At 37.3% G+C, this 25,186-nt stretch overlaps 1 protein-coding gene across 1 annotated transcript in view; it reads right to left on the bottom strand.

Annotated features, from left to right (window-relative positions):
* DACH2 (dachshund family transcription factor 2) overlaps nt 1-25,186 on the bottom strand; it is an 858,509-nt gene that overhangs the window by 536,622 nt on the left and 296,701 nt on the right. Inside the window, exon 3 of the mRNA XM_055393325.2 lies at nt 22,893-23,005. Within this exon, the coding sequence (XP_055249300.2) occupies nt 22,893-23,005 (113 nt within the window). The remainder of the gene's footprint in view (nt 1-22,892; nt 23,006-25,186) is intronic.

Here is a 25,186-nt window from a genome sequence, read left to right as displayed (position 1 = left end):
GCTCCTGTCCCTGGGATTCTCCAGGCAAGAGTACTGGAGTGGGTTGCCATTTCCTTCTCTAGCAGGAAGGCTGCTGCTGCTGCTAAGTTGCTTCAGTCGTGTCCGACTCTGTACAAACCCATAGAGGGCAGCCCATCAGGCTCCGTCGTCCCTGGGATTCTCCAGGCAAGAACACTGGAGTGGGTTGCCATTGCGTTCTCCAGGCAGGAAGGCTAGGGGTCTACAAATGGAGAAAATAGACTGCAAGTGTCAGACATTTTTTCTTTCTCAAGCAGCAGGGGGAAAGAAACTACAAGTGTCAGATTTCTTTTCCCTTCTCCATACAAAATTAAAAAGAGGTTTCTTTTTTTTTTATTTCTAAAAAAGAATTTTATTAAAAAAGCACAAATGCAAAGAAATGAACAGAGGAAAATGTATGCGTCGAACCTGGACTGGTCACTTATGATAATATACATGCTACAATTCCATTCTCCCCAATCATTCCACCTTCACCCTCTCCCACAGAGTCCCAAAGACTGTTCTAAATGCCTATGTCTCCTTTGCAGTCTCTTATACAGGGTTCAGGTTACCATTTTTCTAAATTCCATATATATGCGTTAATATACAGTATTGATGTTCTTCTTTCTGGCTTACTTCACTCTTTATAATTGGCTCCAATTTCATCCACCTCATTAAAACTGATTCAAATGCATTCTTTTTGATGGCTGAGAAATACTCCATTGTGTATATGTACCACAGCTTTCTTATCCATTCGTCTGCAGATGGACATCTAGGTTGCTTCCATGTCCTGGCTATTATAAACAGTGCTGCAATGAACATTGGAGTACATGTGTCTCTTTCAATTCTGGTTTCCTCGGTATGTATGCCCAGGAGTGCGATCGCTGGATCATATGGCAGTTCTATTTCCAGTTTTCTGAGGAATCTCCACACTGTTCTCCATAGTGGCTGTACTAGTTTGCATTCCCACCAACAGTGTAAGAGGGTTCCCTTCTCTCCACACCCTCTCCAGCACTTATTGCATGTAGACTTTTGGATAGCAGCCATTCTGACTGGTGTGAAATGGTATCTCATTGTGGTTTTGATTTGCATTTCTCTGATGATGAGGGATGTTGAGCATTTTTTCATGTGTTTATTAGCCATCTTTATGTCTTCTTTGGAGAAATGTCTGTTTAGTTCTTTGGCCCATTTTTTGATTGGGTCACTTAGTTTTCTGGAATTAAGCTGCAGGAGCTGCTTGTATAATTTGGAGATTAATCCTTTATCAGTTGCTTCATTTGCTATTATTTTCTCCCATTCTGAAGGCTGTCTTCTCACCTTGCTTAGAGTTTCCTTTGTTGTGCTGAGGTTTCTTTTAAGAGTCTGTGTTGGCATAACAACACCTGGTTCCACCTGAACTTAACTTTTCTCAAACCTTGAGCTAACCAATGCATTTTTCTTATGGAAATATTTTGCTTAAGCTATGTTAATGAACTATGTATTTACCCTAGACTCTGTCTGTCTTCAAGTTGGTTCCGCCTAAGACTCAGAACCAATAATGGCTAAACAAACCAACATGTTTTACTCATACAATTTTTCTCCTAATCTATGTTAATAAGACTATGTATTTGCTTGGAAACCTGCCTCTCTTCAAGAGTCATGTCAATCATTTTACGGCCCCGGAACACTAACCTTGTGCCAATGCTATCTTAAAATGCATGTTGTGGGTGAGGGGCCTAGTGTCACTCTCCGAGTTTTGAGACATTTCTTTTCTCTAATTAGCAGCCTTCTAGTAGGTACATCAGAGAAGGCAATGGCAAGCCACTCCAGTGTTCTTGCCTGGAGAATCTCAGGGACGGCGGAGCCAGGTGGGCTTCCGTCTATGGGGTCACACAGAGTTGGACACGACTGAAGTGACTTAGCAGCAGCAGCAGCAGCTGTAGGTACATAACTTCCTGCTAAAGACAAACAGGGGGTCAGTTTTTCTGATCCCTCCTGATGTCTATGTCAGAATTTTTCTCTATCTCTTTTATACTTTAAGAAAACTTTATTACACAAAAGTTCTGAGCAATAAGGCTTTCTCACTGGCCCCAGATTGAATTCCTCTCCTCTGGAGGCCAAGAATCCTGGCATCTTTCATGGCTCAGCAACAGTATTTCACTACAGAGGGTTGATCAGTCGACTACAACTAGCACTGATGTTAAAGTACTGTCCTTTTGGGATTTTAAACATGGACACAATTATGGAAGCTATGCATTTTATGTTCAGTTACTGTTTATGTTTAACTTTTAAAACCACAATATATCAGTTACTATTAGTTGGGAATTACAATATAAAATCAATATAAAATAAACTTGAATATGTAATATTAAAGGAGTGTTCATTGCTGTTCAAATGAACAAAACTAACATTTAGGCAAATATATTTTCATTTGGAACTCCTCAAAAACATACAAAAGGGAAAAATAATTTTATTTTACATAACTTTTCAGAAATGCTATTTTTATATTTTTTATTGCTTTATAATACTCTGCTGGTATCTGCATACATCAGCATGAATGAGCCATAGGTAAACATATGTCCCCATGTGTATGGTGTTAGAAAGTGTTCTAGTTTCATTCTTTTACACGTGGTTGACAAGTTTTCCCAGAACCACTTGTTAAAGAGATTGCCTTTTCTCCACTGTATATTCTAGTCTCCTTTGTCGAAGATAAGTTGTCCATAGTTGTGTGGATTTATCTCTGGGCTTTCTGTTTTATTCCATTGATCTCTAATTATGTCATTGTGCCATGCCAGTACCATACTATCTTGATGACTGTAGCTTTGTCTGAGTCAAAGCTTCAGGCTATGACTGAGCCTGAAGTCAGGCAAGTTGATTCCTCCAGTTCCATTCTTCTTTCTCAAGATTGCTTTGGCTATTCAAGGCTTTTAGTATTTCTATACAAATTGTGAAATTATTTTTTCTAGATCTGTGAAAAATACCATTGGTAGCTTCATAGGGACACTTTTCTTTTGTTATATCTCTAACAGGGCACGCAAGGATGATTTGTGGTAAGTTGTGATCATTTACTCCAATAAATGTCACCTTTGTGGGGGATGGGAATGGGCTTATCATGAACAATCCTAAAATTTCTTGATCATTTTCCATGACTTGTTTATATGGATAAGTTCTAACAGACCATTCACTGGACTATAACTGAGACCAACTTCTAAACCAGAAAAATCAATCTCTCCCTCCTTTTCAGCCTATAAAATTTTCAAGTATTATTCCTATATCCTCCTCCAAACTCCAAGATACTTATTTTGTATTATGAAAATTAGTAAACAAATCTTCAATCATTCAGTACATGTCTCTAACAGGCTAATATTCTTAGACCACATTCTCTGCTAAATTTTATCTATTTTGCATAAGGGTACAATTCAATTTAAATTGCTTCATATGCAAGTGTATTCACGCCCTCAGCCATTTTAGTTATCTTTCACAAAATACTTGACATTTAATCCTAAAATAAAATTAAATAATGTCAGCCTGGGACACAGTGTTTTGTTTTGTTTTTTAAATAGTAGGCATAGAATTCATGTTCAGAACATGTAAAGGTCCACTTCCATAAACTATATATTCTTCACTAAAATACACACCATAAAATGTCTGACTTCAAACGTTGGTTTCCTTTGATAGTGTAATGTAATACCACAAAGTTCTCATAGTTTAAGGACAATGTTTTTGCCATTTATTAATCTTTTATCTAATTAGTTTAACTAAGCTTTTAATTCATTTATCACTTTCACAATGAGTGTAATATCTTGGGAGCTCTTCCTGAAAAACTCAACTTATGTCTTTTATCATTTGTGACCAAAGCATCTAAGTACAAATTATGTAGTCTATACATAAAGCTATTTACAGAAATGAATTTTTTAAAAAATACTTTTTTTCTTCTTTACACTTGCAGGAAGTTGCCTTTTTCCATGAGAAATAACTGTTTCAGCTTTCAAATGTGATCTTGATCAAAGACCAAAGTATGTGAAACAACAAAGTCATAAAATTCATGATTTCATCATTCACCTTGAAAATACTTGTCTATTTCTACGTAGGCTGACTCTAGGCAAACCATGAAGTAGGAAGAATTTGTTTGGGTTATTCTTCCAATCTCTCTACTATTGCTTCTCTCCGCTACCTCTTCTTTTGTTCCTCATCACAATGTCAAAGTCCACGATGTTGCACAGAAACAAACCACTTATCATCTCCAAAGAATAGGTCTTTCACTCTGGTCTTTAACCTTCATTCTTCACTGACTATAATCCTACACTTAGGCAGAAATAGATACCATTTTAATTAAGGTCTCATGATTGAACAAAGCATGACACTTTAATTCAAGGATCAACCTTTAAACAGGGTAGTACTTGATGAAAAGGCTTGAATTCAGGATTTAGGGAAAGATTGTCAAAGAATGTATTTCTAAAACCAACCACATCAAGCAAGAACGCCTGAAATCTTTACACATTGCTAATGGAGATGTAAACAGTACAACTCTGAAAAACTGTTTTAAAGGTACCAATAAACTTAAGCATACACTTATCATAGAACCAAGTAATCCCAGGATCATATTTATTTAAGAGAAATGAAAATTCACAAAAAATATACAAACAAAGGACTAAAGCAATACCACTCACAATAGAAAAAAAAATTAAAATTCACATATCTACAAGAAGGAAATTTAGGAATAAATTGTGATGTATCCATACCGTGAACTATTACTCAACAATGAAAATGAAAAAGCCTATTTATACATATAATAATCTGGAATGTGAATATAATTATGATAAGTGAAAGACATTAGGCAAAAATAAGCATGTTCAGCCTTTGACTGTGTGGCTCACAATAAACTATGGAAAATTCCGAAAGAGATGGGAATACCAGACCACCTGACCTGCCTCTTGAGAAACCTGTATGCAGGTCAGGAAGCAACAGTTAGAACTGGACATGGAACAACAGACTGGTTCCAAATAGGAAAAGGAGTATGTGAAGGCTGAATATTGTCACCCTGCTTATTTAACGTATATGCAGAGTACATTATGAGGAACGCTGGGCTGGAAGAAGCACAAGCTGGAATCAAGATTGCTGGGAGAAATATCAATAACCTCAGATATGCAGATGACACCACCCTTATGGCAGAAAGTGAAGAGGAATTAAAAAGCCTCTTGATGAAAGTGAAAGAGGAGAGTGAAAAAGTTGGCTTAAAGCTCAACATTCAGAAACCTAAGATCATGGCATGGGGTCCCATCACTTCATGGGAAATAGATGGGGAAAGAGTGGAAACAGTGGCTGACTTTATTTTTCTGGGCTCCAAAATCACTGCAGATGGTGATTGCAGCCATGAAATTAAAAGATGCTTGCTCCTTGGAAGGAAAGTTATGAACAACCTAGACAGCATAAAAGCAGAGACATTACTTTGCCAACAAAGGTCCATCTAGTTAAGGCTATGGTTTTCCCAGTAGTCATGTATGGATGTGAGAGCTGAACTATAAAGAAAGCTGATCGCCGAAGAATTGATGCTTTTGAACTGTGGTGCTGGAGAAGACTCTTGAGAGTCCCTTGGACTGCAAGGAGATCCAACCAGTCCATTCTAAAGGAGATCAATCCTGGGTGTTCATTGGAAGGACTGATGCTAAAGCTGAAACTCCAATACTTTGGCCACCTCATACGACGAGTTGACTCACTGGAAAAGAGTCTGATGCTAGGAAGGATTGGGGGTGGGAGGAGAAGGGGACGACAGAGAATGAGATGGCTGGATGGCATCACCGACTCAATGGACATGAGTTTTTGTGAATTCCGGGAGTTGGTGATGGACAGGGAGGCCTGGTGTGCTGTGATTCATGGAGTCGCAAAGAGTCGGACATGACTGAGCGACTGAACTGAAGTGATACATATTATTATATATATGTAAACAAAGAAATTGTACTATGCTTGAAAAAGGCTTGAGAAAGAACAAAAAACCAAAAAAAGATGGAGAAATTTAAAAACATGAACTAAATAATTGGGAGCACTGAATATGAAATATAAAAATTGCAACAATCTAGATAAAAGATTATCACATAGTCCGGTTGTTTTTAAACACTATTGCTCATTAGAAACAATCTGGAGCTTTGGAGAAAAAACAACCCAATACCTGGGCATTTGCATTTTTCAAAAAATTTCAAGGTAATTCTGATATGCATCTGGATTTTAAAAAGTGATTAGGCTTTTTTATTAATCCTAGTTTTGGTGATATAGTGTTCTATCATTTATCTGTTTACCAGTCATGATACAATGGTATGAAATGAGTAACAGTTACATAAGCATAATAGTAAGTGATGTGTATCAATTTTCACAATCAATAGCCAGACAAAAAATAAATAATAATTATATTTCCAAGCCATAACAAGAACATGACTTACTTAACAATATAAAATATTTACATACAATTTGTGAGGTCAGGCAGACTGATGTGGTAAACGGATGTGCATATATGAACATGTTATCATCTGCCCAGCCAGACTATATCTTTAATCCGTTTATATTTAACATAATTATCAATATGCATGATCCTATTGCCATTTTCTTTACTGTTTTATTTTGTTAACTCGGTTTATTTTCTGTAGGTCTTTTTTTTCTCTTGTGTTTCCTGCCTAGAAAAGATCCTTTAGCATTTGTTGTAAATCTGGATTGGTGGTGCTGAATATCTTAACTATTGCTTATCGGGAAAGCTTCTGATTTCTCTATCAAATCTGAATGAGAGTCTTGCTGGGTACAGTACTCTCGCTGTAGATTCTCCCAATTCATAATTTTAAATATACTGTACAATTCCATTTTGACTTTTAGAGTTTCTGTTGAGAAAACAGCCAATAGCCTGATGGGAGTTCCCTTGGATGTCAATGGTCGTTTTTCTCTTGTTGCTTTTTTTTTTTTTTTGGCCAAAGTTCATTTATTTGGTTTCTTTTTAGATTCACGTGTAAGGGATATCATATATTTCTCATTCTCTGTCTGACTTACCTCACTCAGTGTGACAATCTCTAAGTACTTGATGAACAACTTTTAAACATTATGGATATATATTTAAAGCTTTATAACTTCATCAAAATTTTCCCAATTTTATGTGTGTGTTTCCATATAATATGACTGATAACAACAAATTTTGTAAAACATTGTTCCGGGATAGTGTTTCTTGCATTTTTCATGGGTCAGAACAACAATAAATTACAGGGCTTTTGCAGAACGCCATGAAATACTGCTATGTCTAATTTTCTCACAGAATAATGTAAAAAAAAATATATCAGTTGAGCTGAAGCTAGATTAGTGGAATTTGGGAGTTGAAAAAGTTATTTTATTTTCTTTTTTATTTATTTTTATTTTTATTGGAGGCTAATTATTTTCGATATTATATTGGTTAGTTTTGGCATACATTGACATGAATCTGCCCCGGGTGTACATGAGTTCCCCCTCCCTAACACCCCTCCCACCTCCCTCCTCCGCTTATCCTCCCTCTGAGGATCCTCCCATCCCCGCACACCAGCCCCGAGCATCCTGTAACATGCATCGACCCAGAACTGGCGATTCGTTTCACATATGATAATATATATGTTTCAATGCCATTCTCGCAAATCATCCCACCCTCACCCTCTCTCACAGAGTCCCAAAGATTGTTCTATACATCTGTGTCTCTTTTGCTCTCTCGTATACAGGGTTATCATTTCCATCTTTCTAAATTCCATATATATGCGTTGGTATACTGTATTGGTGTTTTTCTTTCTGGCTTACTTCACTCTGTATAATAGGCTTTAGTTTCATCCACCTCAGTAGAACTGATTCAAATGCATTCTTTTTAATGGCTGAGTAATACTCCATTGTGTATATGTACCACAGCTTTCTTCCATTCGTCTGAGATGGACATCTAGGTTGCTTCCATGTCCTGGCTATTATAAACAGTGCTGCGATGAACATTGGAGTACATGTGTCTCTTTCAATTCTGGTTTCCTCAGTGTGTTTGCCCAGGAGTGCGATTGCTGGATCATATGGCAGTTCTATTTCCAGGTTTTTAAGGAATCTCCACACTGTCCTCCGTAGTGGCTGTACTAGTTTGCATTCCCCCCAACAGTGAAAGAGGGTTCCCTTCTCTCCACACCCTCTCCAACATTTATTGCATGTAGACTTCAATAGCAGCCATTCTGACTGGTGTGAAATGGTATCTTTTTGTGGTTGTGATTTGCATTTCTCTGATTATGAGGAATGTTGAGCATTTTTTCATGTGTTTATTAGCCATCTTTATGTCTTCTTTGGAGAAATGTCTGTTTAGTTCTTTGGCCCATTTTTTGATTGGGTCGTTTATTTTTCTGGAATTGAGCTGATGGAGCTGCTTGTATATTTTAGAGATTAATTCTTTGTCAGTTGTTTCATTTGCTATTATTTTCTACCATTCTGAAGGCTGTCTTTTTACCTTGCTTATGGTTTCCTTTTCTGTGCAGAAGATTTTAATTTTAATTAGGTTCCATTTGTTTATTTTTGCTTTTCTTTCCAATATTCTGGGAAGTGGGTCTTGGAGGATCCTGCTGTGATATATGTTGCAGAGTGTTTTGTCTATGTTCTCCTCCCAGGTCCAGATGGCTTCAGAGCTGAATTCTACCAAAAATTTACAGAAGAGCTAACACCTCTTCTACTCAAACTCTTCCAGAAAATTGCTGAGGAAGGGAAACTTCCAAACTCATTCTATGAGGCCACCATCACCCTAATCCCAAAACCTGTTAAAGATCCCACAAAAAAGAGAAAACTACAGGACAATTTCACTGATGAAAATAGATGTAAAAATCCTTAACAATTTTTAACAAAATTCTAGCAATCAGAATCCAACAACACATTAAGAAGATCATACATCATGACCAAGTGGGCTTCATCCCAGGAATGCAAGGATTCTTCAATATCCACAAATCAATAAATGTAATACACCGCATTAACAAACTGAAAAATAAAAATCATATGATTATCTCAAAAGAAGCAGAGAAAGCCTTCACCAAAATTCAACATCCATTTATGATAAAAACCCTCCAGAAGGTGGAATAGAAGGAACATACCTCAACATAATAAAAGCTATATATGACAAACCCACAGCAAACATTATTCCAATGGTGAAAAACTGAAAGCATTTCCCCTAAAGTCAGGAACAAGACAAGGGTGCCCACTCTCACCACTACTATTCAACATAGTTTTGGACATTTTGGCCACAGGAATCAGAGCAGAAAAGACATAAAAGGAATCCAAATTGGAAAAGAAGAAGTAAAACTTTCACTGTTCGCTGATGACATGATCCTCTACACAGAAAACCCAAAGACTCTACCAGAAAACTACTAGAGCTAATCAACGAATACAGTAAAGTTGCAGGATATAAAATCAACGCACAGAAATCCCTTGCATTCCTGTACACTAATAATGAGAAAATAGAAAGAAAAATTAAGGAAACTATTCCATTCACTGTTGCAACAAAAAGAATTAAATACTTAGGAATATATCTATCTAAATAAACAAAAGAACTGTACATAGAAAACTATAAAACACTGGTGAAAGAAATGAGAGAGGACACTAATAGATGGAGAAATATACCATGTTCATGGATTGGAAGAATAAATATTGTGAAAATGAGTATACTACCCAAAGTAATTTATACATTCAATGCAATGTCTATCAAGCTACCAATGATATTTTTCACAGAGCTAGAACAAATAATCTCACAATTTGTATGGAAATACAAAAAACCTCGAATAGCCAAAGCACTCTTGAGGAAGAAAAATGGAACTGGGGGAATCAATCTGCTGGACTTCAGGTTCTATTACAAAGCCACAGTCATCAAGACAGTATGGTACTGGCATAAAGACAGAAATATAGACCAATGGAACAAAATAGAAAGCCCAGAGATAAATCCACACACTTATGGACACCTTATCTTTGACAAAGGAGGCAAGAATATAAAATGGAGAAAAGACAGTCTCTTTAACAAGTGGTGCTGGGAAAACTGGTCAGCCACTTGTAAAAGAATGAAACTAGAACACTTCCTAACACCATACACAAAAATAAACTCAAAATGGATTAAAGATCTAAATGTAAGACCAGAAACTATAAAACTCTTGTTGCTTTTAATAGTTTGTCTTTAATTTTTGTCAGTTTGATTACAGCGTGTCTTGGTGTGTTCCTCCTTGGGTTTATCCTTCCTGGGACTCTCTGTGTTTTCTGGACTTGGCTGACTATTTCCTTATCCGTGTGAGGGAAGTTTTCAGCTATTCAGTTCTGTTCAGTCACTCAGTCATACCCGACTCTTTCCAACCCAATGGGCTGAAGAATGCCAGGTTTCTCTGTCCAGCACCAACTAATGAAGCTTGCTCAAACTCATGTCCATCAAGTCGGTGATGTCATCCAACCATCTCATCCTCTGTCATCCCCTCATCTTCCTGCGTTCAACCTTTCCCATCATCAAGGTCTTTTCCAAAGAATCCACTCTTCGCATCAGGTGGCCAAAGTACTGGAGTTTCAGCTTCATCATCAGTCCTTCTAATGAATATTCAGGACTGATTTCCTTTAGGATTGTCTAGTTTGATCTTCTTGAAGACAAAGGGACTCTAAAGATACTCCTCCAACACCACAGTTCAAAAGCATCAATTATTCAGTACTTAGCTTTCTTTATACTCCAACTCTCACATCCATCCATGACTACTGGAAAACTATAGCTTTGACTATATGAACATTTGTTAGCAAAGTAATGTTTCTGGTTTTTAATATGCTGTCTAGTTTGTTCATAGCTTTTCTCCCAAAAAGTAAGTGCCTTTTAATGTCACGGCTAAAGTCACCATCTGAAGTGATTTTGGAGCCCAGGAAAATAAAGTCACTCATTGTTTTCTTTCCTTCCCCATCTGTTTGCCATGAAGTGATGATGGCACCAGATGCCATGATCTTCGTTTTCTGAATGTTGAGTTTTAAGCCAACTTTTTCACTCTCCTCTTTCATTTTCATGAAGAGGCTCTTCAGTTCTTTTTCCTTTCTGTCATAAGGGTGGTGTCATCTGCGTATTTGAGGTTACTGATATTTCTCCCTGCAATCTTGATGCCAGCTTGTGCTTCATCCAGCCTGGAATTTCGCATGATGTACTGTGCACATAAGTTAAATAAGCAGGGTGACAATATACAGCCGTGATGTACTCCTTTCCCATTTGGAACCAATCTATTGTTCCATATCCAGTTCTAACTGTTGCTTCTTGACCTGCATACCAATTTCTCAGGAGGAAGGTGAGGGGGTCTGATATTCCCATCTGTTGAAAAATTTTCCACAGTTTTTTTTTAAGTTGGTTGCTGTTTTTATTTATTTATTTTTAATGTATTTATTTTAATTGGAGGCTAATTACTTTACAATATTTTATTGGTTTTGCCATACATTGACATGAATCTGCCCCAGGTGTATCCACACGTCAAAGGATTTGTGTAGTCAATAAAGCAGAAGCACATGTTTTTCTGGAACTCTTTTGCTTTTTTGATGATCCAACAGATGTTGGCAATTTAAACCTGCTGCAGGCTCAGGGGCACTGAGTGTGGCAGTGCATGCACAGGACCTTTTGAAGGAGGTCCCCATTATCTTCTTTACCTTCACCATAGATTGGTCTCAGGTCAAACAACAGAAAATTGGATTAAAGATTTACTGAGCATGGCCCTGCCCATCAGAACAAGACCCAGATTTCCCATACTCAGTCTCTCCCATCAGGAAACGTCCATATGCCTCTTATTCTTATCCATTAGAGGACAGACAGAATGAAAAGCACAATCACACAAAACTAATCAAGCTGGTGACATGAACCACATCCTTGTCTAGCTCAATGAAACTATGAGCCATGCCATGTAGGGCCACCCAAGACGGATAGGACATGATGGAGAGTTCTGGCAAAATGTGGTCCACTGTAGAAGGGAATGGCAAACCACTTCAGTATTCTTGCCTTGAGAACCCCATGAACAGTGTGAAAAAGAAAAAACATAGGACACTGAAAGATGAACTCCCTAGATCAGTAGGTGCCCAATATGCTATTGGAGAAGAGTGGAGAAATAACTCCAGAAAGACAGAAGAGATGAAGCCAAATCAAAAACAATGTCCAATTGTGGATGTGACTGGTGATGGAAGTAAAGTCTGAAGCTGTAAAGAACAAGATTCCATAGGAACCTGGAAAGTTAGGTCCATGAATCAAGGTAAATTGGAAGTGGTCAAAGAGGAGATGGAAAGAGTAAATATTGACATTTCAGGAATCAGTGAACTAAAATGGATTGGAATGGGTGAATTTGACTCAGATGACCATTATATCTACTAAAATGGGCAAGAATCCCTTAGAAAAAATGGGGTAGACCTCATAGCCAACAAGAGAGTCTGAAATGCAGTTCTTGGGTGCAATCTCAAAAGTGACAGAATGATCTCTGTTCTTTTCCAAGGCAAGCCATTCAATGTCATGATAATCCAAGTTTATGCTCCAAGCCATACTGGTAAAGAAGCTGAAGTTGGATAGTTCTATGAAGACCTACAATACCTTCTAGAACTAACACACATAAAAGATATCCTTCTCATTATAGGTGACTGGAATGAAAAAGTAGGAAGTCAAGAGATACCTGGAGTAACTGGAAAATTTGGCTTTGGAGTATAAAATGAAGCAGGGCAAAGGCTAATAGAGTTTTGCAAAGAGAACACACTGGTCATAGCAAAAACTGTCTTGCAACCACACAAGAGAAGACTCTACAAATGGACATCACCAGATGGTCAATACCGAAATCAGATTGATTGTATTCTTTGCAGACAAAGATGAAGAAGCTCTAGACAGTCTGTGAAAACAAGACCGGGAGCTGACTGAGGCTCAGATCATGAACTCCTTATTGCAAAATCCACACTTAAACTGAAGAAAGTAGGGAAAACCACTAGACCATTCAGTTATGATCTAAATCATATCCCTTATGATTATACAGTGGAAGTGACTAATAAATTCAAGTGATTAGATCTGATAGAATGCCTGAACTATGGATGGAGGATTGTGACATTGTACAGGAGGCAGGGATCAATACCATCCCCAAGAAAAAAAATACAAAAAGGTAAAATGGTTGTCTGAGGAGGCCTTACAAATAGCTCAGAAAAGAAAAGAAGTGAAAGGCAAAGGAGAAAAGGAAAGATATACCCATCTGAATGCAGAGTTCCAAAGAATAGCAAGGAGAGATAAGAAAGCCTTCCTCAGTGATCAGTGTGAAGAAATAGAGGAAAGCAATAGTGTAGGAAAGACAAGAGATTTCTTCAAGAAAATTAGAGATACCAAGGGAACTTTTCATGCAAAGATGGGAACAATAAAGGACATAAATTGTATGGACCTAACAGAAGCACAAAGAAGAAAGAGGTGGCAAGAATATACAGAAGAACTATACAAAAAAGATCTTCATGACCCAGATAACCACGATGGTGAGATGACTCACCTAGAGAAAGACATCTTGGAATGTGAAGTCAAGCAGGCTTTACGAAGCATCACTATGGACAAAGCCTCTGGAGGTGATGGAATCCCAGTCGAACTATTTCAAATCCTAAAAGATGATGCTTTTAAAGTGCTGCACTCAACATGCCAGCAAACGTGGAAAACTCAACAGTGGCCACAGGATTAGAAAAGATCAGTATTCATTCCAATCCAAAAGAAGGGCAATGCCAAAGAATGTTCTAACTACCACACAGTTGCACTCATCTCACACACTAGCAAAGTAATACTCAAAATTCTCGAAGCCAGGCTTCAACGGTACATGAACCATGAACTTCCAGATGTTCAAGCTGGATTTAGAAAAGGCAGAGGGACCAGAGATCCAATTGCCAACATCTACTGGATTATTGAAAAAGCAAAAGAATTTCAGATATTATCTCTTCAAATATTTTCTCAGGTCCCTTCTCTCTTTCTTCTTTTGAAACCTCTATAATGCAAATGTTAGTATGGTTAATATTGTCCCAGAGGTTTTGGGTTGTCTTCATTTCTTTTCACTCTTTTTTTCTATATTCTGTTCTGGGGCAGTGATTCCCACCATTATGTCCTCCAGGTCATTTATCCATTCTTCTGCCTCAGTTATTCTGCTATTGATTCCTTCTAGTGTATTTTTTCACCTCTGTTTGCTTATTCATTAGGTCCTCTGGAGTAGAAAACAGCAACCCACTCCAGTATTCTTGCCTGGAAAATTCTATTGACAGAGGAGCCTGGTAGTCTGCAGTTCATGAGGCTGCAAAGAGTCAGACATGATTAAGCAACTGAGCACAGTCATTCAAAAGATTACTTTTGTACTTCTTGAAAAGAAAAAATACAGCCATATCTAATTGTAATATCTGTCCTCACTGTAAACTTCTATAAGAGTGATCAAAAAAGGAAAGGAAAAGATCAAGGCTTTAATTTATTGAAATTATACAACAACCAAAAATTAATTACATGGATTCTTCCAAGAATTTCCTACTTCAAAAACACAAGACAACCCATCATATTTAACTTAAGCAATTCTATTATGATCCTAAAGATTTATAAACTCGGTTTCCAATGCCAAGTTTTTGCTTGAAAAGTACTATAACTCAGTGTGATTGTAAAATTATGGTATTAATGGTCAAGAGACCGGGGCTTAAAATTCTGACTCCACTCAATACTATCTCTAAGATTTGAGACAAGTCATTTAAATTCTTGAACACCCATTTTTTCATCTGTTTATATGTAATATTAATGTTAAGCTTACAGAATTGTTGAGGTATCAGATGAGGAAATATTTGAAAATCGTTCTTTTAATCATTATATAAATTCATGCATACAGAACTATAAATCAAGATCTGTATATATTAAGAAGTGATCACCAACACAAGTCATCCATCAAATTACAGTTGACCACCTTCACCTATTTTGCAACCCCCTATGCCATTTCCCCTCTAGTAACAATTAATCTGTTCTCTAAAACTGTATTTTTTTAAAATTTTTTGTGTCTTTTTTTCAGATTCCAAATATGAGTGAAATCACACAACACCAATATATTTTGTAATTAAAATAGTACAAAAATAAAGAGAATACTAAATGGAAGCAAGGGAAAACCAGGAAGTTATATACAAGGAAATGATCATAATAGTAAATCTAAAGACCAGAGGGAGTAGCGTATTTGCACATATGAAAAGGAAAACCTACAAACAAGAATTGTTGTTCAGTAACTAAGCCATAACTGACTCTGCAACCCCATGGGGAGCAGCACACCAGTCTTCCCCGTCCTTCATAATCTCCCAGAGTTTGGTCACACTCATGTCCATTGAATCGGTAATGGCACCCAACCATCTCATCCTCTGTCGTGCATGTCTCCTCCTGCCTTCTATCTTTCTCAGCATCAGCGTCTTTTTCAATGAAACAGCTCTTCGCATTAGGTGTCCAAAGTATTGGAGTTTCAGACTCAGCATCAGTCCTTCCAATTAATATCCAGGACTGATTTCCTTTAGGATTGACTGGTTTGATCTCCTGGCAGCCTAAGGGACTCTCAAGAGTTTTCTCCAGCATCACAGTTTGAAAGCATCAATTCTTTGGTATTCAATCTTCTTTACAGTCCAACTCTCACATCTGTATATGACTACTGGACTATATGGACCTTTGTTGACAAAGTAATGTCTACTTTTTAATAAACTGTCTAGGTTTGTCATATTTTTTTCTTCCAAGGAGCATGTGTCTTTTAATTTCATGGCTGCAGTCACCATCTGCAGTGATTTTAGAGCCCAAGAAAATAAAGTCTGTCACTGTTTCCATTGTTTCCCCATCTATTTCCCATGAAGTGATGGGGCTGGATGCTATGATGTTAGTTTTTTGAATGTTGACTTTAAGACAGCTTTTTCACTCTCCTCTTCCACCTTCATCAAGAGGCTCTTTAGTTCCTCTTCGCTTTCTGCCATAAGGGTGGTGTCATCTGCGTATCTGAGGTTATTGATATTTCTCCCAGCTTATGCTTCATCCTGGCATTTTGCATAAAGTATTCTGCATATAAGTTAAATAAGCAGGGTGACAATATACAGCCTTAACATACCCCTTTCCTAATTTGGAATCAGTCTGTTGTTCCCTGTCCGGTTCTAACTGTTGCTTCTTGACCTGCACACAGATTTCTCAGGAGGCAGGTAAGATGTTCTGATACTCCAATCTTTAAGAATTTTCAATATTTTGTTGTTATCCATCCAGGCAAAGGATTTTAGCATAGGCAATGAAGCAGAAGTATATATTTTTGTAGAATTCCCTTCCAACTGATGTTGGCAATGTGATCTCTGGTTCCGCTGCCTTTTCTAAATACAGCTTATACATGTGGAAGTTTTCGGGTCACATACTGTTGAGCCTAGCTTGAAAGATTTTGAGCATCTGTACAACAAAGATTTTATTCAGATTTGATGGAGAAAATAAAAGATTTACAGCAGCTTTGCGAGAAATTAACAGACTTCCCTAAGTTAAAAACAAAAGGACATAGAAATATGACAATTAAGAAAGGAAAAAATATCCCAAGTATAGGCAAATATGCAGTTGTTGTTACTGTTTAGTCACTAAGTTGTGTCCAACTCTTTGCAGCCCCATGGACTGCAGCATGGGTTTTCTGGGTGGCTCAACAGTAAAGAATCTGCCTGAAATGCAGAAGTTGCAGGAGACGCAGGTTCGATTCTTGGGTTGGGAAAATCCTCTGGAGGAATGCATGACACCCCATTTCAGTATTCTTGCCTACAGAATTGCATGGATAGAGGAGCTTGGTGGGCTACAGTCCATAGGGATGCAAAGAATCGGACACAACTGAAACAATTTACCACACATGTGTGGACTGCAGCATGCAGGCTCCTCTTCTTTCACTATCTCCTGGAATTTGCTCAAATTCATGTTTATTGCATCGGTGATACTATCTAACCATCTCATCCTCTGCCGGCCCCTCCTCTTTTGCCTTAATTCTTTCCCAGCATCAAGAACATTTTCAATGAATTGGCTCTTCCTATAGGGTGGCCAAAGGACTGGAGCCTCGCCTCAGCATCAATTCTTTCAATGAATATTCAGGGTTGACTTCCTTTAAGATTGACTGGTTTGTTCTCCTTGCAGTCCAAGGGACTGCCAATAATTTCTCCAGCACCACAATTTGGAAACATTAATTTTTTTGGTGCTTACATTACTTTATGGTTCAACTCTCACATCCATACATGACTACTAAATAAAAAGCCATAGCTTTGACTATATAGCTCTTTGTTGGTAAGATGTCACTTCTTTTTAATATGTTTTCTAGGTTTATCATAGCTTTCCTACCAAGGATCAAGCGTCTTTTTATTTCATGGCTCCAGTGATTTTGGAGCCCAAGAAAAGAAAATCAGTCACTGCTTCCACTTTTTCCCCTTCTGTTTGTGATGAACTGATGAGACTGCATGCCAAGATCTTAGTTTTTTTAATGTTGAGTTTCAAGTCAGCTTTTTCACTCTCTTCTTTCATGCTCTTCAAGAGGCTCTTTAGTTACTCTTTACTTTCTTCCATTAGAGTGGTATCATCTGCATATCTGAAGTGGTTTATATTTCTACTGGAAATCTTGATCCCAGCTTGTGATTCATTCAGACTGGCATTTTGGATGAGGTTCTCTGCACATAAGCTACATAAGAAGGGAGACAATATACAGCCTGTTGTACTCGTTTCTCAGTTTTAAACCAGTCAGTTGTTCTGTGTCTGGTCCTGTTGCTTTTTGACCCCACATATAGGTTACTCAGGAGACAGGTAATTTGGTCTGGTATTCCCATCTCTTTAAGAATTTTCCAGTTTGTTGTGATCCCCAAAGTCAAAGGCTTTAGCATAGTCAATGAAGCAGAAATCAATGTATTTTTCTGGAACTCCCCTGCTTTCTCCATGAGTCAACAAAAGTTAGCAATTTGATCTCTGGTTCCTCTGTCTCTTCCTCTGACCCAAATTGGACATCAGAAAGTTCTTAGTTCATGTAATGCTGAAGCCTGGCTTGGAGAATTTTGAGCATGACTTTACTAGCGTGTGAGATGAGTGCAATTGTGCGGTAGTTTGAGCATTCTTTGGCATTCCCTTTCTTTGGGATTGGAATGAAGACTGACCTTTTCCAATAGATAGATATTAATAGATGTTATATCTCTGGGTCTATAGTTACATAGATAGTCTCTAAATGAATACCAGGCAACATTGTCAAGAATGTCTCCTAAGGATCCTATCTCAGTGAAAAAAGTATTATCATCAGTAATTAGTATGTTGATAATTTTGTATAGAAATAAATTATTTGAAGTAATTTTTAGATACCTAAGTACATTTAAATTTCCCAAGTATTTTAGTATGGAATATGGAATGCAGAATGTGCTCAGCTGTGTCCAACTCCTTGTGACCCCATGGACTATAGCCCACCAGGCTCCTCTGTCCATGGAATTTTCCAGGCAAGAATACTGGAGCAGGTTGCTATTTTCCTATTCCAGGGGATCTTCCTGACCCAGGGATATAGCCTGCATTTATTATGTCTCCTTCATTGGCAAGTGGATCCTTTATCACTGGAGTCACCCAGAGAGCCAAGTATTTTAGTAACTCAATGCCAATATATACACACACATTTTTATTTTTACTTTTAATTGGCTAAATAAGATACATTTAATATCAGAGACTTTAGCATAGTGACTCTGAATTATCTCAAAATTTTAATTAGTGGGGTTGAATAAATTGGTTTCCATTATATAGGGGAAATATGAACAAGAGGAAAAAAAACACATTTGAAATGAAAATAAAACTAATCAAAAAGGAATAAAGTCATAAAAAATAGAAATTTTTAAAATTACCCATATGCTAAGCAGATAAAAACAACATGGCATACCTGACATTATTCAATATTATTTTGCATTGTTAAAAATTTACATGTCAAGCTATACGAATAGAGAACTCTTCTTAAATCTAAGCATGATGACTTAACCATTTCTAAACCTTTTCGCTTACATGTTTTTGCTTGCAACTGTTGGGGTGGGGGATAATTTAAAAGAAAAGTAATATACAAAACACATCACTATATTTAAAAAGGAACATTGTGATCATTGCATTTTGTTACCCTTAGATCCCATTTTCAAATTACAAATGAAAATAAACAATATAAACAAATGGAAAACAAGTTTCACTTACTTAGGCAAATTCAACAGGGTTCAAAGTAGGTTCTCCAGACATATGACATTGAAACAGAAGGTAGCAACACACTCACCAATAATTATTCAGTTATATGTAAAATTATACATAGCTATAAAACATTATCTCTTTCTTTACAAAAAATGTTGAGACTTAAGGACCTGAAACTTTATTGGAAATCATTTTAATAATCATTTGAGAAAGAAGATAACTCTTAACCCATAACACACCATATTAATATCAACTGAATTCTTCAAAAGTATATTTAAATAAATTAACGAAAATTAAGCTTGCAATGAATAGTAAGTATAATATCAAATATGAAACTTAATGGGGGGGGGGTGAAATGGTGTGTCTATTGCAAAATAATCTATAATCCCAGATTTATCTCTTCTTGGTTCACAGAGCATTGTTTTTTCTTATATGCACCCAACATAGGATCGGGCTTCCCTGGTGGCTCAGAGGTTAACGCATCTGCCTCCAATGCGGGACACCTCGGTTTGATCCCTGGGTTGGGAAGATCCCCTGGAGAAGGAAATGGTAACCCACTCCAATATTCTTGCCTGGAGAATCCCATGGATGGAGAAGCCTGGTAGGCTACAGTCCACGGGGTCGCAAAGAGTTGGACACGACTGAGCGACTGAACAGAACAGAACAGAACAGAAGCATGTAAAATAAATTAATGTATTCTAAGAAAAGAAATTACTACAGAGCTGTGCAGACTCCTCTTCCTCCACTTATTATATGATTTTCTACTCTGTGCCATTTATTTATTTTTTTATTTCTTTTAATTGGAGGAGAAGTATTCATGCCTTTTCCTCATCAATCCCTTATCTATCTCTATCATCTCTTTCTAGGTACAAGCAAAGGGTTTTGAATTGAGGAGTCTTTTTCTCCCCGCAATGTTTCACATTGTGGTAAATCCAAGTTGTAGGAAAGAAGGCCAAGGTTTTAACCAAGAAAGGAGCCTCCATTATCTTGGAGGAGTTGAAGCACACATGCCAAGTAAATTAGGAGCAGATTGAAAACCTCAAACTGGATTTTAACATGTACTATAAGACATCATGATGAGGAGGGAAAAGTATGGGCCCTGGACTTTAAAAGACCTGAGTTTGAAACCCAGTTCTGTCACTCAATTGCTTTGTAATCTTAAGCAATTAATGTAAATACACTGAGCCATGTATTATTTACTTGAAAAATGAAGACAATATTCATAAACCTACTATGAAGATTGAATGAAGTACATATAAAGCAGCCATGTCTGGTGCATAATAGAAACTTAATATATATTACAGGTCTTCCTCAACAGATAAGGTACCAAAGTTTACTTGAGTACATTAGCTTCAAGGCAATTATAAAATCCTTTCTTTTCTTTCAACTACACAGGACACATCTTTCATCAGGACATATATCTGATTATTTATATGGTACTGATTTTAGGCTATGTCAATGTGTTTTAAAAAGCAGAGACATTACTTTGCCAACAAAGGTCCATTAGTCAAAGTTATGGATTTTCCAATAGTCATGTATGGATGTGAAAGTTGAACTATAAAGAAAGCTGAGCACTGAAGAATTGATACTTTTAAACTGTGATGTTGGAGAAGACTCTTGAGAGTCCCTTGGACTGCAAGGAGATCAAACCAATCAATCCTAAAGGAAATCAGTCCTGAATATTGATTGGAAGGAATGATGCTGAAGCTGAAACTTCAATACTTTGGCCACATGATGCTAAGAACTGACTCTTTGGAAAAGACCCTGATGCTGGGCAAGATTGAAGGCGGGAGGAGAAGGGGACAAGAGAGGATGAGATGGTTGGATGGCATCACTGACTCGATGCACATGAGTTTGAATAAGCTCTGGGTGTTGGTGATGGACAGGGAAGCTTGGCATGCTGCAGTCCATGGGGTCACAAAGAGTCAGACACAACTGAGTGACTGAACTAAACTGAACTGAATGTGTTTTAAGTCAAGAAATAGATTATCATTTATTGAGCATCCATGATAATATATTTCAGGGGATAATACGTTATCTATTCTATATTCATTTATATGTGAAGGGCTGCTTTCTTCTTGTATCAGAATTTTTTTATAAATATTTAAAGTCTAAAAAATTATTGTCTAATCCCCAAAGCCTAAGTCTCTTCCTAAATTCTCTATCTTAGCTAATGACATTATCATTCAACTTATAACATGAATCATCCTAGACTTCATCTTCTCACTCTCTATTTTGATCAAGTATCAAGTGTGATTAATTCTAATTATGAAGCAACTTTGAATCATTTTTTTACTCTATTGAAGTTTCTTTAGTTCAGGTCCTCATTATTTCTCCCTTCATTGATACTTTCCTTCAACAGCAATTGTTTTTAGAGCATTTACTCATTTACTTATCAGTGGTTCTTTTACTTGTAAGAGTTTTTTTTTTTTTTAATTTGAAGAAAATCCTATATGAAATAGAACATGTAAAATTCTGAAGCAGAAGTGGGAAACCTAGAAGTACTTCTGCAATTCCTTGTAAGCCAGTAAGGAAAGTGCTTGAAAGACACTTTGGAAAACCACTGGCCCAGGGAAAATCCTAAACTGCTGAACATGATAGCTTCACAAACTTTTCTTCCCCACTTTAACTGTATTGTCTGTAAGTCTCCCATTTTAAATCTCTCCTATGGTCTCTACCACTTAATTGCTATTGCCCGTAGCATACTAGGCTTTTCCTCTTCATTGTACATCTACATTCAGAGGATGTTTTCCCTCCTATTATCCATCTGCCAAACATTCAGCCTATAAGACATAGCTCAAATTTCTGTGAGCTGTTTTAGTTGCTACCATTCTGTGATATAGTGCCTTATATATACTTGTATTATAGTCTCTATCATACTTTAATGAAATTATTAGTTTACATGAACTTATGTGACAAGGATTGCTACTCATGTAATTTTGCATTTCCTAGGACCTAATACCCAAAACACAGTAGGTGTTTGATTTTTAATTTTTTTGTATTATTGAAGGTATAAAGATAATATTATCATTAAATACATTTTCTATCATATAGTAGCTTTAATGATTTTCAAAACTTCAGTTAGAGAAATAGCAAGCAAGTTTAAGTGTTTTGTGTGCTTTTCATTTTTTAGAAAACAAAACGTTCATTGCTAATTTATGAGACTGGTATTTTTACGGGAGTAGTGTTTATCACAGTGTTTGATGAAAAACAGTGAATCATCATTTAAGACAATGACTATTTGCACTTTCTTCTTGTCTAATTGTAAGGTGTTACCAGGGATGATACATATTATTTTTACATTTTATCCTAGTATATTAACATAGAAAAGACACACAGATGCCCAGAACTTTTAAAAACAAAAAGAATATTATTGAGACATATCAATAAGCAGGTACAGTACATCCCATCAGAGGCTTTGAGAAAATATAGTTTGGCCAGTGACACCCTTCCCCAAGCTCTGCCCTCAACATACAAAAACACACATACGTACACACAATAAGGCCATGAAAGATATTTCCTACAAGGAAGTGGCAATTTTTAAGTCATGTCCATTTGATATGAGTCATTGGAGTAACAAAACTGTTTTCATGAATATTCAAAAATTCAATAATGTAACCTCTAATAGAGCTTGAAAAGCTCTGAAGGACAAGGCAGTTAGATCAATATTAGTTTATTTCAAATGTTGGGAAGTATGAAGAGACAAGGCTGATCATTGGATGGATTTTATTACCTGTCGGAGTGATAAGTCCTGGTGATAAGAGTCCTGGGACTGAATGGGGCAGAAGGCGAGCACCGTCTTGTAACACTCCCAAAGAACGCTTAGGAGGCCTGCCGGGCCTTGAACTGTTGGAGAAAAAGACAAAGATCAGGTTAAAAACACTCTTTGGAATTACCTTCACTTGCTACATTCACCTAAACCTTGTTTAATTGTCAAGAATGACAGAATTTTATATTAAAAACTATTTTCATTTATTACTAAAAGAGCAATAGTTTTCTTTCTACTAAGTTTCCCAACATACTTAAGGTTGTATGTGTGCTCAGTTGTGTCAAGACTCTCTGCAACCTCATGGACTGTAGCCCACCAGGCTCCTCTGTCCATGGGATTTCCCAGGCAAGAATACTGGAGTGGGTTGCCATTTCCGATGCCAGGGAACCTTCTCGACCCAGGGATCAAACTCGCATTTCGTGTGTCTCCTGCACTGGCAGGCAGATTCTTTACAATATAGTTATGGCAAATTTTAAAATCATAAAAGATAATTTTCTAGGTTAGATTCTATTTATAAGCCAGCACTTTGCAATGCAGCTTACCTGTTGTGAGAAACCCAAAATTACCTTCTGCTCTTAAAGCTACACTTGATCCCTGGCATTAATACATGCAACTGAGATAGGGACTCACAGAATTAAGATGGTACAGAATGCGAAGTGATTAACTCTCTGCTCAGCATGTCAGAGGTGAGGGGTAGAAAGCTGAAATGTAGAATAAGACCTGATGTTTATTAACATTTCCACAACTTCTAGGAGTCCACAAGGAACAAAGACCCCCTACCCTCAATAGTATTTTTTCCTACCTAGTATTTAAACCAAGCTTTATAACTGGCAGTGTACTCACTTGAGATGACTTTACTATTGAAACCTGCCACCTTTGTAATCTAGGGTGTATTTTCTCACAGATTGCTTGGTAGGTTTAAGTGAGTTGACGTTAAACTTAAAACACTAACCTAACTTATTCTATTTGTATTCTTTACCCCGGTGTGAGCAGGTCAGGAATTGCAGTTATAAATGCTAATTCATAAAATAATGAAATAGAAAGTCAGTATCAGTCGGTGATGCCATCCAGCCATTTCATTCTCTGTCGTCCCCTTCTCCTCCCTCCCCCAACCTTTCCCAGCATCAGAGTCTTTTCCAGTGAGTCAACTCGTCGCAAGAGGTGACCAAAGTATTGGAGTTTCAGCTAGCATCAGTCCATCCAATGAACACCCAGGATTCATCTCCTTTAGAATGGACTGGTTGGATCTCCTTGCAGTCCAAGAAACTCTCAAGACTCTTCTCCAGCACCACAGTTCAAAAGCATCAATTCTTGGGCGATCGGCTTTCTTCACAGTCCAACACACACATCCATACATGACCACAGGAAAAATCATAGCCTTGACTAGACGGACCTTGGTTGGCAAAGTAATGTCTCTGCTTTTTAATGTGCTATCTAGGTTGCTCATAACTTTCCTTCCAAGGAGTAAGCGTCTTTTAATTTCCTGGCTGCAATCAGCATCTGCAGTGATTTTGGAGCCCAAGAAAATAAAGTCTGACTCTGTTTCCACTGTTTCCCCATCTACTTCCCATGAAGTGATGGGACCAGATGCCATGATCTTCGTTTTCTGAATGTTGAGCTTCAAGCCAACCTTTTCACTCTCCTCTTTCACTTTCATCAAGAGGCCTTTGAGTTCGTCTTCACTTTCTGCCATAAGGGTGGTGTCATCTGCATATCTGAGGTTATTAATATTTCTCCTGGCGATCTTGATTCCAGCTTGTGTTTCTTCCAACCCAGTGTTGCTCATGATGTACTCTGCATATAAGTTAAATAAGCAGGGTGACAATATACAACCTTGACGTACTCCTTTTCCTATTTGGAACCAGTCTGTTGTTCCATGTCCAGTTCTAACTGTTGCTTCCTGACCTGCATACAGGTTTCTCAAGAGGCAGGTCAGGTGGTCTGCTATTCCCATCTCTTTCAGAATGTTCCACAGTTTATTGTGATCCACACAGTCAAAAGCTATCAATAATTACCTTAAATGTAAATGGGTTGAATGCCCCAACCAAAAGACAAAGGCTGGCTGAATGGATACAAAAACAAGAACCCCATATATGTTGTCTACAAGAGACCCATCTCAAAACGAGGGACACATACAGGCTCAAAGTGAAGGGCTGGAAAATTATATTCCACGCAAATAGAGACCAAAAGAAAGCAGGAGTAGCAGTATTCATATCAGAAAAAATAGACTTTAAAACAATGACTGTGAAAAGAGACAA

Source organism: Moschus berezovskii, chromosome X (genome assembly GCF_049115385.1).
Source record: "Moschus berezovskii isolate FMDL1 chromosome X, NW_MosBer_1.0, whole genome shotgun sequence".
Taxonomy (NCBI): domain Eukaryota; kingdom Metazoa; phylum Chordata; class Mammalia; order Artiodactyla; family Moschidae; genus Moschus; species Moschus berezovskii.
The sequence above is the reverse complement of the archived record's forward strand: the minus strand, read 5'-3'. Positions and strand labels throughout refer to the sequence as shown.